Below are 14,821 nucleotides of genomic sequence, written 5' to 3' on the forward strand. Positions count from 1 at the left end.
GTGACCTGGTGGCGGGGACAGGGGGGGGGGGGGGCTTGAGAAGAGGTGCTGCCTCCCAGACGCTGAAGCAGAGAAGTCTGTCTGTCCGTCTCTCCCCTCATCCCCACCACCACCACCACCCACATCTTGAAACACAGCACAGCAAGCTGCCCAGGGCTTTCCAGACTTCTGTGTCTGCTGAGCAGGGTGCCGTGTAGTGCAGAAGAACCCTGCTGGATCCGACCAGTGGGCTGCAGGCCATTTAGGGCAGACAAAACCAGTCCCCCTGGAGAAAATGGATGCTTTGGAGGGCTCGGTGGCCTTCTGCCTGGCTGAGGACCCTCCCCTCCCCAAACCCCGCCCTCCCCAGGCTGCACCTCCGAAAATCTCCAGGTATTTCCTGACCCAGAGCCGGCAAGCCAACTGGAGGGCCAACAACAAGGCATAGAGGCCGAGGCCTTCCCCTGGCCTTGCCTTCTGGCACTGGGATGTGGCGGCTGACTGCCTCGTTTTTAAAGGTGCCAGGGAAAGAAGGAGGAAACAGGCATTTGGTTCTCCAGTTTCTGGGAGGTGTGGCACAGGAGACCTTGGCCGTGGTGAAGGCTGCCGGCCAGAACCCCAAACCACCCCCCACGTATGGGGATATTTAACATAGCAGAGTTCTGCTCAGTCACAGAAGTGTGATCCTGAGTGCAGTAAACAAATGTCCCAAGAAGTAAGCTGCAAAAAGGGTAAACGGACATTTATTAAAGTAGATAGATCCAGTTCACATTCAGGCTGCAGACAAAAGGAGAGAGAGAGAAGTAAGTTTGCCAAGTCCCCCCGGGGGGGCGGGGAAACCTCCGCCCCAGAGGCCCGTTCCCCACCGGCGGCAGATCGGGGCCCGAGGGGAGCCCCACCCCGATGTGCGCGTCACCCGGAAGTGACACGACCACGCCAGGCACGCTGGGGGCGGGGCCACGGTCATCCGAGGGAAAACTCTATGGTTTTCCCTCGGATGGTCGTGGCCCCGCCCCCAACGTGCCCGACGTCGTCACATCACTTCCGGGTGACGTGCGCGCGTGCGCTCAAGACGCCAGCCGGGAGTCCCCCGCTGCGGCGCAACACCCGACTTGGCAACCCTAGAGAGAAGCCTCATCTAAAGCGTACGTTCCCTGTCACAAACCATGGCCAGCTTGTCTGGCATCGTGTGTGTGTGGGGGGGGGGAGGATGAGGACATTTGGTCTCTACAGGAGAGGCATATTTCTCCATGGAAGGCCATGTGGACTGAGAGTGAGAGGACAAAAGGAGAGAGAGAGAGGAGAGGCCAGAGGACAACCCATTCAAGGAGGTAACACCTGTAAAACCCTTAGAGTGATGTAGAGCGCGCGCGCACACACACACACACGGTGTCTAGGCACGCTGAGTCCCTTACTCCAACCCCAAGATTACCGCCCAGGGTTGCAAGGTCCTGCCTAGCAGCCAGTGGGGGGCTCCCAGGTCCTTTCTGGAATCTTCTGCTGTGCATGCAAAGTGTGTGCAGCTCAGGACCTTACCTGGAAGTGATGTCATCGTGTCACTGACATTGGGGGCGACACTCTAGTTTTGGGGCAAAACTCTATGTTTTTTTGCCTTGACGAGCTCCCCGTGCTGCGTCTGGATCGCCAGGTTTTTAGAGGGGATCGGGGCCATCCAAATCTCCATTGGGCTCCCCGGAGAGGAGCCCAAGCAAGGTACTCGATCCAGGCTCCCCGCAAGCGGCAGCAAGCGGGTAGAAGTCTGATGGTCCTAACGCAAAGCCTGCGCAAGAGCATCCACTGCAGCAATGGGTGCGTAGCTGCGATTGCCAGACAAAATGTGTTTGTTTGTTTGTTTGTTTATTTATTTATTTATTTTATACCCCGCCCTCCCCGCTCGCGGGCTCAGGGCGGCTTACAATATGAGGTGCAATGCAGCACCATAATACACAATATGGCACATAGTGCGATAAAAACACAATAAAACATTTTAAAACAATTCAATACAACGGGCAAAGCCCGAGGATCCCGCATGACAAACACCTCTCTCCATATTGCACCTGCCCATGGGGCAAAGGGAGGATGATGTGGCCCCCAGATGTTCCTTGGCCACTCAGCCTCAGGCAGCGGTGCTGCTGTCCTGGCCCTCATTGGTGGTGTTTATTAAAATTTTACTTGCAGATCCCCCACTAGTAGTAGTGGTAGTAGTAATAATAATTCAGCATCTCAAAGCCAGCTGTAGTTTATGGCAATGTTTATTCTACACATTATCTTGTTCTTATTGCATTGTTTTCTTATTTCTGTAGTCTGATTTTTGAATTTTTATATACCATATATTATACTGTTTTACTGAATTGTTTTCTAAATTTGTAATCCAGTCTTATTACACTGTTTACTGTATGTCTTATACTGTTCCTATTACATTGTTTTAAATTTTGTAACCCACCCTAAGTTTTAGCAAGAAATTCAAACCACACATAAAGTAAAGAAATAAGACTGCAGGTTTCTGGTTTCAGCGGGGCGAGGACAGTTGCACCGGGATGAGCTCCCCATGCTGCAGCTGGATCGCCAGGCTTCTAGAGGGGATTGGGGCCACCCGAATTTCTATGGGGCTCCCCAGAGAGGAGCCCAAGCAAGGGACTCGATCTGGACTCTTTGTGAGTGCCAGCAAGCGGGTAGAAGTCCGATTGTCCCAACGTAAAGCCTGTGCGAGAGCATCCATTGCAGCAATGGGTGCGTAGCTGCGATTGCCGGACAAAAGGGGGGAAACAGCACACCCCATTCAATTCATCAAGATAATCAACACTGTGACTAAGCTTTAAATGCACTAAGTTCAGAAACTCTTCTATCAATTGAGCCCTTTAAATCCTACACTTTAAAAGTTAAGGGAAGGGAGGGTAAAGGGACCCCCCCTTCTACTGAAGCGGCTAGAAGAACAAGAAAAGAACTTTCTAAATAAGATTTGGGCGAAAGAAGAAACAGCTAACTTTGACTATTAACTGCTAAATACCATATTGTGGATTACAAATATATTTAAAATCTCCCCTTTATTGGATTACAATTTATGTTGCTGAAGTTTTCCTCTCACTGAGATTAAAAGAAGATTTTTTTTACTAAAGTTTCCCATTAATGGAATTATAAGTAACTATAAGACTATAAGACTTCCTTGAGGATTACAATTATGATCTGGATTACAAATTAAACAAGAAAGAAGAAAATAAGGTTAAAATTCTAACTAAATAAAATTGACTCTCACTTTTAATGCATTGTAACTTTGTTGTAACGTAGACAAATTTGGTAATGTAATGTATTGTCTCTGCTTTTACAGACTATTCTGTAAACAACTGATAAGATTTTTTACTGTGGGGAAATCTTGATTAGTATGATAATAATAGTACAGTAATAACATTAGTAACTGTTTTGTAAACCTTGCGAAATTGACTGTGCTTAGATCTTTGTATGGAAACACAATTCCAGTGAGATTCTTAAGAACATAAACATAAGAACATAAGAGATGACAATGTTGGATCAGGCCAAAGGCCCATCCAGTCCAACACTCTGTATCACACAGTGGCCAGAAATACCAGTGCCATCAGGAGCTCCACCAGTGGGGCCAGGACACTAGAAGCCCTCCCACTGTTGACCCCCCCCCCTAGCACCAAGAAGACAGAGCATCACTTGCCCCAGAGTGCCTATCTATAGCCACTGATGGACCTCTGCTCCATATGCCTATCTAATTCCCTTTTGAAGCCGTCCATGCTTGTAGCCGCCACCACTTCCTGTGGCAGTGAATTCCAAGTGTTAATCACTCTTTGGGTGAAGAAGTACTTCCTTTTATCCGTTCTAACCCGACCGCTCAGCAATTCCATGGAGTGCCCACAAGTTCTTGTATTGTGAGAAAGGGAGAAAAGTACCTCTTTCTCTACCTGCTCTTTCCCATGCATAATCTTATAAACCTCAATCATGTCACCCCTCAGTCGTCATTTCTCCAAGCTAAAGAGCAGTGTTTACAATATCTTAAGATGGTTGTTGCAGGAATTAAAGAAAAGGTTCCTGTGATGCAGCCTCTAGGTATTAACTTAGTAGATCTACAGGCCTTGCTTCAAGAGAGTGATCTCAGCCGTGGCGATGGCGTTGGAAGCAGTTATGAACCCTATACAGGAAAAAATAAACATATTTATCCAGAAAATGGATTAGGGTTAGGGTTAGGGTTAGGGTTGCAAATGGAAGAAGATCAGCGGCAAGGAAAGAAACCAGAAGAACCAGACTTTAAATGGGAAGCGGTAAAAAATAAACAAGACCTTAAAGAAGAAACTTTTATAAAAATGGAGCCTGACAAAACAGTCCACATATTAAAATTTCAAAATACTTTTGAAAAGAATGTCCAAGATTTAAGAACAACAAAGATCCACACAACAACAAAATACATGGATACAGAAAAATTAGAAGAAATCTACAATGAGATTCAATTTGCCTTGCTCACAACTTCAGTGTTTCAAAAGCAAAAAACACCTGACAATGAAGATACAATTCATATGGCAGAACAGGAGACCAAGAACAAAACTTAAATCTGCATAAAAGAAAGAGCTGGACTGATACCAACACAGAAGAAAACCTGAAATACTCCTAAAATAAGCAACAATAGACATTAAATTTAAAAATCTCAATGTTTTAAAAAACTAAAATGTTTGAAAAAAGTATAAAGAGCTGGACTGACATTAATGCTGAAGAAGCTAAGATAAGGAATAACTGATAAAAGGTTACAAAGTGTTGAAAAGAGAGGCTAGACTGAACAAAAATGTGAAAATACATAGTTGAGATTTTAAAAATGATTTGGAGAGTAAACCAAATAAAATATATAGATTTATAGCCAATCTAGAAGACACGAATTCTTATTTTTAACTATTTGCAAAAGATATACGTAAGAATATAAATCGGAATTTAGAAGATATAGTATATGAGGTCCTTGAATAGTCAACCCAATGAGGTCCTTGAATAGTCAACCCAATGAGGTCCTTGAATAGTCAACCCAATGAGGTCCTTGAATAGTCAACCCAATGAGGTCCTTGAATAGTCAACCCAATGAGGTCCAATGAGGTCCTTGAATAGTCAACCCAATGAGGTCCTTGAGTAGTCAACCCAATGACGCATGGAAATCCCTCAATGTATATGTAGGTATGTTTGTCTGTATTTGTTTGTCTTGTAAAAAATTTAAAAAGACACAAGAAGCTGCCTTCCACTGGATCAGACCATTAGTCCATTAAGGTCAGTACTGTCTACTCAGGTTGGCAGCTGCTCTCCAGGCTCTTAGGATGAGATCTTTCCCATCCCTCCTACAACCTGTTCCTTACTGGGGATGCTGGGGGTTGAACTTGGGACCTTCTGCATGCCAAGCAAACGCTCTACCACTGCTAGAACTGGCTCAGACTGTCCGACTCCATTGGTGCTAAGCTGCGGACTAGAGCTTGGAAACCTTTCCCTGACTCACCAACAGCCTTGTCTGGAACTTGGGATTCCACACAGCCCAGCACGATCCCCATGTTTCTATCCTGGCTGAGCAAAAGCAGCTCAGGGCTGGTGATGGAGAGTTGCCAGGTACTGGGTCGTACATTCCTGGAGATTTGGGGGGGGGGGGGGTGAGAGGGAGAGACTTCACTCTCCACTCTCCAAAGTAGCCATGTTCTCCAAGGCAGCTGATTACTGTAGTCTGGAGAACAGTTGTGATTCTGGGGCAACTACAGGCTCCACCGGGAGGATGACAGCCTTATTTCTGATGATAAAACACTCTAAGGTGGAAGAGCTTAATACACCCTCTTCTCTTCCACCCAGTCTCACAGAGAGAGAGGGAGAGGGAGAGAGGGAGAGGGAGAGGGGGAGAGAGAGAGGAGGGGAGAGAGAGAGAGAGAGGGAGAGAGAGGGAGAGGAAAAAAACCGCCTAATGCAATCAAATCGATCTGATCCACACCATCTGTCGCCTGCCACTACACACAAACGTTAAAATAAGGAAAAACGGGAGTCACTGACAGCTCAGGAAAGGCTGGTCTTGCCGAGTTCATTTTGAACAGCGCTTAATTGGGGGTGGCCAGCACATAGTCGCCCGAGCTGCTGTTAAGCCATCAAGCGCTAGATCCCAAACATGCTAATGGTAGATTAATTGAGGAAGATCTGACGTGTAGGCTTCAGAAGGCTCTTATTCATGACTTCCCAATGGGAAAGGACCGATGCTGGGTGGGATGATGGTAAACGTGCAATCAAAAAAAAAAAGGGGTGTGGCCTAATGTGCTAATGAGCTGTGCTGTCGGGGGTGTGGCCCAATATGCTAATGAGTTCCTGCTGTTGGGTGTGGCCTATTATGCTAATGAGTTCCTGTTGGGCTTTTTCTACAAAAAGAGCCCTGGATGGATGGATGGTCGGTCTTTCCATTGCCACCATATTTCTGTTTATTGTTGCTGCAGCAGACTTGGGCAGCACTGGAATGACTGGGGGGGGGATGTTTCTGAAAAGACATCCTGAGAATACAGACCCCTAAAAAGTCCTGTCTTATTCCACAGACGAGTCAAAAAATTTAGAATCGGCCAATACAACTCTGCCAGACTTCAGTTCCTTGAATCAGACTTCCGGAGGAGAGCCCTCGACCACCTCCCTCCCTCAGTCTGCCGGAAAGTCAAACTCATCTCCAACGGTAAATGTTTATGGTAAGGAATGGAATGTTTTGAGAGCGAAACTCTTACGTTTCGGATGTGATTCAAGCAAAATCGAATATTCTCAATCCTGTGTAGCAAAATATGAGCTGTCAATACACGCTTAACTCTTTCACAATGGGGGAAAAAAGATCTGAAAGTATTTAATTTTGACAACTTCATACGTTTAAATAGAACTATTGTTTGGATACCTGGTCACATTAATACAGACAAAGCAAGGCTTCACTGGCTTCTATCAGATAAGAATGCAGAGATTACACATTCAGTTGCTGAGTTCTGGGCATTGATTCTTAGATTGCGGGAATCACATTTTAAAAGCTTTTAAATTTAGATTTTTATTCTGTATCTGTTTTTTTCCTTCCCCCCCCCCCATATTATGTTTATAATGTATGCAGGTCTTAAGACCATAATAATAAGACTAAACGAAACTAAACTCAAAAATGTGGCAAGAACCTATTTGTTTCAGCATGCTCAAGATCAATTATGTACATATCCTAAAACCTACTTTTGTCTTAACAAAAAAAAGGTTCCTGTTTGCATATATTGTATCATTAGAAGCAGTCAGAGCAGTTTCTACAACATAAATGTGAATACTCCTTCAGTCCACTAATGCAGGAGAATGCCAAACCCTTCATGACATTGTTGGGTCTTAAGGAAAATGCAAGCACAGGAGATCTGAGAAGTGGTTAGCCCACTTAGTGTTGGAGTGAGTAGAGATTCAGCATGCCTGGACACTGGATGGCACTACGTCACTCTAAGGGCGTTATAGGTGTTATAGCTCCTTGAATGGGAGGCCTCTCTTTGTCTTAACGTGGGAGCTGCCCTCTGACCCCTCCTCTTTTTCTCCCTTTGTCCTCTCGCTCACTTCGCATGGCCTTCCATGGAGACACATGTCTCTGCAGGTCTCTCCTGTAGAGACTATGCCCTCCGACTAATGCAGGGGAATGCCAAACCCTTCATGATCTGCTGGTATTGACATTGCTGGGTCTTAAGGAAAATGCAAGCACAGGAGATCTGAGAAGTGGTTAGCCCACTTAGTGTTGGAGTGAGTAGAGATTCAGCATGCCTGGACACTGGATGGCACTACGTCACTCTAAGGGCGTTATAGGTGTTATAGCTCCTTGAATGGGAGGCCTCTCTTTGTCTTAACGTGGGAGCTGCCCTCTGACCCCTCCTATTTTTCTCCCTTTGTTCTCTCGCTCACTTCGCATGGCCTTCCATGGAGACAGACGTCTCTGCAGGTCTCTCCTGTAGAGACTATGCCCTCATCCTCCCACACACATCTTATCCTTCAAATATATCGATCCCAGTTGCGCTTTCTTCCACCAGGATAATTGTTCTGGTAATTTCAAATGGTCTTTTTTTAACCAAAATATCCTGGTATCTTAACGATTCTTCTCCCACATACACATTAGGTAAGGTAAATGCCTCTAAAGGTATAATCAGTCTTGATCTTTTAGTATATATATATTTTTTATGTATAGGGTCCCAAACCGTTAATAATGCCGCTCTCAACCAATGTTGCTTAAAATATTTTTGAGGTCCTGCTTTTTCATACCACAAAAAAGCGTTCCATCCTAGCAGTAAATCATGGCCCTCAATTTTTAAAAGTCTCTTATCTTCTAAAGTAATCCATTCTTTAATCCATACTAATGTTGAAATTCTATAATACAATAACCAGTTCGGTACTCCAAACCTTCCTCTTTCTTTTACGTCATGTAGCATTTTCAATCTTATTTGTGCCCTTTTCCCTTGCCATATAAACTTGGATGTCATCTGGTCTAATTCTTTAGACAAGTTTTGATTTTGTAATACAGGAATAGTTTGAAATAAGAACATCCATCTAGGCCATGATTTGTGACAGGGAAAATACTCTTTAGACTAGGCTTCTTTCTCTCCTTTCAACTGCAACCTGGATGTGAACTGGATCTTCTTGAATAAATGTAAGTTTTACCTTTTTGGCAATGTACTTCTCGGGAGATTTATTTACTGCACTCAGGATCACGCTTCTAGGGCTGGACAAAACTCTGCTTTATGAACCAAGCATCTCAATAAGGGATCCCCAACATGGTTCCTGTGGGATCCATTGTGTCCATCAACACATTTCCGGGCGCCCACCAAGTGTTTTTCAAAAGTGAGCAGGGCCATTTGGCTCTTTTGCTCAGAACAGTGGTGGAAGAAAAATAAGATAATAGGCACTGGGCCTATGGCATGACATTTTCAGGGAAAGCCAGGACTGACATCATGCCTCTCCAGGAATCAAGAGTTTTTGGTGATTCCTAGAGAGAACTGCCGTCACTGCTGGTGTTCTTCAGAAGTGACTTCAGGCTTCTCTAGGAATCACCAAAGATTCTGTGGTTCTACCATAGAGTTTCTGGCAATTCCATGCAACGGTCACCTCCAGACTAGACTACTGTAACTCACAGTACACAGAGCTGCCCTTGATGCTACCCCGGAAACTGCAAATGGTCCAGAATGCGGCTGTATGTGTGCTTACAAGCACCCTACCTAGAGCCCACATACAACCAGTGCTCTGCCAGCTGCACTGGATCCAAGTTGATTACCAGATCAGATTCAAGGTTTTGGTTCTAACCTTCAAAGCCTTACATGAGTTGGGACCAACATATCTTTGGGACTGTGTCTCCTAGTACGCCCCCCCCAGGGTTGCCAACCCCCCCCCCCCCGGTTTTCCAGGGGACCCCCGTTTTCAGGCCCTGCAGAACCTGATGCAGTTCCACAGGGCCTGTAAAACAGGAATGTTCCTCCAAGCATACGGTTGAGGCAGTGAAGTTTCCAACTAATGTGGCCTCTCCCAGCCCCCCCCCCACTGCCATTAATTATACTGTATTCCAGCTTTTCACAAACACACAGCTTGCACAACCTCACAATGATAAATTGTATTAGTGACTGTGGCGTCCTCTTATTAGGGAGGACTGGTTTTCCCTTTAAATGTGCTCTTTGCTTTTGTAAATGGGGTAGATTCTGCTGCCACCAGGAATTTAAGAATTTCCAAACCTTCTCTCTGTTTCTTTTGCTGGTAAGGTGACCCAGAGTCGGGGCTTTTCAGGGATCTATGTGGTCCTGAGGAAAGATGAGAACTGTCATCTAAAGTGGTTGCCAGCTTGCAGTTTAGAGATCTATCCTGGTAACCGCTTTCTATTGGCTAAATGGCTTTTCTTTCTGCACCAGCAGAAAAACATTTGCCCCACAAGCCACTAAATCCTGGCTACAAGCCTGATGGTGAGGCCAATTAGACCCCAAGACTATTACGGTAGCCACTGAAGGACTCCAGACTCTGAGCCATTCTTAGCTCTGTGAGTTGGCAGCTCTTCCATTGATGTCCAGCCAATGGGAAATGTTTGTTTGTTTTGGTGTCAAGCTCGATGCAATGTGCAAGTCGTTGTTTTTTTTTAACTATGATTATTTATATATTTTTTACCATTAAGTAGAAAAATTCCTGGAGACTTAGGGGCAGTGTAGTATATTGCGAAGGCTTACATGAATTGCCGCATTGACTCCCCATGTTAAGCTCGAGCCCGAGTAAGGCTCCTCCGGACCGACATGCTATTGGTCGCTTCACAGCAGCGACCAATCAGGACTGCACCAGTTCCCTGCGAGGGAAATCTATTGGCTAAATGCACCACCAGAAAAACATTTGCCCCACAAGCCACCAAATCCTGGCTACAAGCCTGATGGTGAGGCCAATTAGACCCCAAGACTATTACGGTAGCCACTGAAGGACTCCAGACTCTGAGCCATTCTTAGCTCTGTGAGTTGGCAGCTCTTCCATTGATGTCCAGCCAATGGGAAATGCTTAGTAAAGGTTTGTTTGTTTTGGTGTCAAGCTCGATGCAATGTGCAAGTTGTTGGGGTTTTTTTTAAAAAAACTATGATTTATTTATTTATTTATTACCCTTAAGTAGAAAAATTCCTGGAGACTTAGGGGCAGTGTAGTATATTGCGAAGGCTTACATGAATCGCCGCATTGACTCCCCATGTTAAGCTCGAGCCCGAGTAAGGCTCCTCCGAACCGACATGCTATTGGTCGCTTCACAGCAGCGACCAATCAGGACTGCACCAGTTCCCTGCGAGGGAAAGACTCTCATTGGACGTTATCCGCACAACCTCATTGGTTGTTTATTGTACAGAGGCGTGGCTACGATAGCCCGGGAATGTTTAAAAGGAGCCTAGCTCCCAATGTTAATCTGTTCTGGTTATGACTTCTTTCAAGCGCTTGTTCGTACCTTCAATAAAGCTGTTCACTTTTGCTGAAATCACTCTCCGGATCTTTGTTAGCGGCGATCTAACAGGCAGAACCTGGGGAGGGTGGGGTTTGAGGATGACCTCACCAGGGTATAAACCCTCAAAAGCAACCCTTTTCCCCTAAAGATGTTCCAGGAGATCTCCAGGCCCCACCTGGAGGTTGACAACCCAAGTTGCAGGTGATGTAATTCTTATCCAAATTCTTTGTCCCTTCTTGAGCCTCTCTAAACCTTCCTCCTCTCAAACTTCCACAGGTGCACTGGTGACTTCCGCAAAAAGACTTCAAATCACAAACACGGAAGAGTTTCTCGTGACCCCGACCACGACGGAAGAGAAATCGGCACTCTCGGTGGCAGCAACTGGTAAGCAGCTGGGACAGCAGGAGGAGGTATCCTAATCTGGGGAAAGAGCCAGTGGCTGTCTGGTTATACGGAAAGTGCACAGATGGTCAGGATTTCCCGTAGTGTTGTAACGATGCTGCTGCAAGCAAAACTATAAGCTGGCAAGGCGGTGGTGGAGCTAATCAGTTCCAGAGTTTTTAAGTTAGATGTGATACATAAAGTAAAAGGTAAAGGTTTCCCTTGCTCAAACGCTAGTCGAATCCAGCTCTAGGGTTGCAGTGCTCATCTCCGTTTCAAAGCCGAAGAGCCAGCGCTGTCTGAAGACGTTTCCGTGGTCATGTGGCCGGCATGACTAAACGCCGAGGTGCACGGAACGCTGTTACCTTCCCACCCAAGCAGTACCTATTTATCTACTTGCAATTTCTTGCTTTTGAACTAGGCTTGCCAAGTCCCCCTGGGGGGCGGGGAAACCCACGCCCCAGAGGCCCGTTCCCCGCCAACGGTGGATCGGGCCCCGAGGGGAACCCCACCCCCAAAGCACGGGACGTGCCCAGCGTCAGATCGTCATGCCGGGCGCGCCAGGGGTGGGGCCGCGGTCATCCGAGGGAAAACTCTATGCAAGTGGAGGAGTGGGGAATCAAACCCGGTTCTCCCAGATTAGAATCCGCACACTTAATCACTACACCCTACTGGCTCTCTAACTCTTCAATATTTTAGGTAGAAGCCCCGTTTGACAGGATGCCTTTTAAAACAGACAAGTTGTTTAAAAATATTTTCTCGCATACATGCAAGTTATCTAAGCACAGTGAAGACCTCTGTGCTGTGGCGGCAGCGGCTACCAAAGCAACATTTAAAAAATCTGCACAGCCAATCAGGACTCCAATGGCCAATCAGAAACCTTGCTGGCCCCTGCTCCCTTTTTAAAAACTGGTATGTATTCAGTTATCATTGTTTGGTATGAGCTTTAGGTACAGCTCCATAGAAGTGCAGCATCCCAGAATACGAGAACGGATTGGTCAATGCCGCTGGTAGGCCAATCCGGAGAGACATTGACTTTCGGCGGGAACAATTCTTATTGGTCCTAAGCGCCTTTCTCTGGTTGGTTTGTTATCTGTTTAGGGGTGTGGTTCTCCCCGTTCAAAATATATGAAGTTAGCTTGCTCTGTGTGTAAGTTGTCCTGTGTTAAGTTATGAGTGGAATGAAAGAAATCACTTGTTTAAGAGCTGCCTCGACCTCAGTTCATAATAAAAACATTTAGCAGGCACCGAGAAGGAAGTCCATCAGCCCAGGGGCACCATGTTGGGGGACCCTGATCTAGATGACCCCTGACTGGTAGGACCTGCTTTTAAACGTACTGTTTGAGTTCAGGTGGGGTAGCCATGTTGGTCCGAAGTAACAGAACCAGGGCTTTTTTTGTAGAAAAAGCCCAGCAGGAACTCATTAGCATATTAGGCCACACCCAACCGCAGAAACTCATTAGCATATTAGGCCACACCCATGACAATACAGCTCATTAGCATATTAGGTCACACACCCCATGTTACCAGAAGTGTGCTCATCCAGCCACACCCACCTTTTGCTTGTTATTCTGTTTACCTTGTTTGTTGTCAAAACCCAGGGCCTTTTTTTGTAGCAGGAACTCCTTTGCATGTTAGGCCACCAACCCATAATGTAGCCAATCCTAATGTGTTTCTGCTGTTGGGTGTGGCCTGTTATGCTAATGAGTTCCTTCTGGGCGTGGCCAACTCGGGAGCCAGCCGGAACTCCGTTCCTGTGCGTTCCTGCCCAAAAATAGCCCTGAACAGAACAAAGCCTGAGTCCAGGCGCACCTCTAAGACCAACGAAGTTTTATTCAGGGTAAAAGGTTTCATGTGCATGCACACTGCTTCAGATATCTGAAGAAGTGAGAAAAAGTAGTATCTGAGGAAGTGTGCAATTGCATGCACATGAAAGCTTTTACCCAAAATAAGACTTCGTTGGTCTTAGAGGAGCCGCTGGACTCAAACTTTGTTCTACTGTTTGCATTGCTGATTTATATGACTTCCCTGTTTATGCGATCCTTTGCCTGCTGAGCAGAGCAGTAGCCCGGTAAAGGGAGGGGAATACAACTCAATTAGCCTGTGTGAGAAAGGATATGAGCGAAAAGCGGATTGTGCTGCACTCTTAGGAAGGAAAATATTGACACCAGCCAAGGGGCTCAGCGGTCAAGGGGTCAATTCAATCCCACTTTGCTATGCGGTGATCTGCAAATGGGCTGGATGCCTCATCAGGTACAAAATAGCTTTTCATAAGCCTGCTGACTCATATTGCCGGGAAATCCTTGCATCGGAACAATACAGAAGCCAATAAGGTAACAAAGTCTCATGTGGTCGCAATAAGCCATGGAAAGCAGAAACCGGAACCAAATACTTTAATAAACAAACCCCATTAAAACATTTTTAACATAAGATGTTCTCACCTTTGTGTCCTGGTCCTAAATAATAGCATTCCTACAGTTGCATCCAAATTATAATGGCATTCTGTGTTTAGCAATGCCGTTCCATGGAATACATCAGATTTCAGTTCCTAAAAATTATTCTAAAACATGAGGGATCCTGGATTTTAATACCATCCATTCCTGCAAGATGCCCATAATTACTTTAAGATCTCACTGCCAGACCAGTTACTTCTTCAGTACTTTCCTGCTTTATCGGTGTATTCTGCCTTTCCTCCCAGGAACTTGGAGGTAGCACATGTCAGGGGTGGGGAAAGGGCCGAGTAGGCTCCACCGGTAGCTGTCACACCGCCCTGACTCAGGAGCTGCAGGCAATCCTTATTGTGCTCCCTGGCTTAAGTACAGCTCTCAGTAGGGACAAGCCCATCCTTCTCTTCCCATCCTGTATTCCAGGAAGTTCGTACCCTACCTGTTGTTGTTGTTGTTCAGTCGCACAGTCGAGTCCGACTCTTCGCGACCCCATGGACAAGATCCCGCCAGGCCTTCCTGTCTTCTGCCGTCCTCTGAAGTTTGCTCAATTTCATGTTCGTTGCATCTATGACACTGTCTAACCATCTCATCCTTTGCCGTCCCCGTCTTCTTTGACCTTCAGTCTTTCCCAGCATCAGGGTCTTCTCCAGTGAGCGCTCCCTTCTCATTGGGTGGCCAAAGTAGTTGAGCTTCAGTTTCATTATCTGGCCTTCCAGGGAACAGTCAGGGTTGATTTCTTTTAGGATTGACTGATTTGATCTCCTTGCAGTCCAAGGGACTCTCCAGAGTCTTCTCCAGCACCATAGTTCAAAAGAATCTATTCTTCGGCACTCGGCCTTCCTTATAGTCCAACTCTCGCAGCCATACATGACTACTGGGAATACCATTGCTTTGACCATGCGGACTTTTGTTGGCAGGGTGATGTCTCTACTTTTTATCATGCTGTTTAGGTTCGCCATCGCTTTCCTCCCAAGGAGCAGGCGTCTTTTAATTTCACGGCTGCTGTCACTGTCTGCGGTGATCTGGGATCCCAGGAACGTGAAGTCTGTCACTACTTCCACGACTTCCCCTTCTA

The 14,821-nt window shown here is 46.1% G+C and overlaps 1 protein-coding gene across 1 annotated transcript in view; it reads left to right on the plus strand.

Moving 5' to 3' along the window:
- LOC107107713 overlaps positions 1–14,821 on the plus strand; it is a gene marked incomplete at its 5' end in the record, with an annotated part of 50,554 nt that overhangs the window by 18,997 nt on the left and 16,736 nt on the right. The window contains 2 exons of the mRNA XM_015408029.1: positions 6,528–6,671; positions 11,195–11,302. Of these exons, the coding sequence (XP_015263515.1) occupies positions 6,528–6,671; positions 11,195–11,302 (252 nt within the window). The remainder of the gene's footprint in view (positions 1–6,527; positions 6,672–11,194; positions 11,303–14,821) is intronic.

The sequence above is a fragment of the Gekko japonicus genome, unplaced genomic scaffold (genome assembly GCF_001447785.1).
Source record: "Gekko japonicus isolate JY-2015 unplaced genomic scaffold, Gekko_japonicus_V1.1 scaffold4893, whole genome shotgun sequence".
In the NCBI taxonomy this organism is placed as follows: Eukaryota; Metazoa; Chordata; class Lepidosauria; order Squamata; family Gekkonidae; genus Gekko; species Gekko japonicus.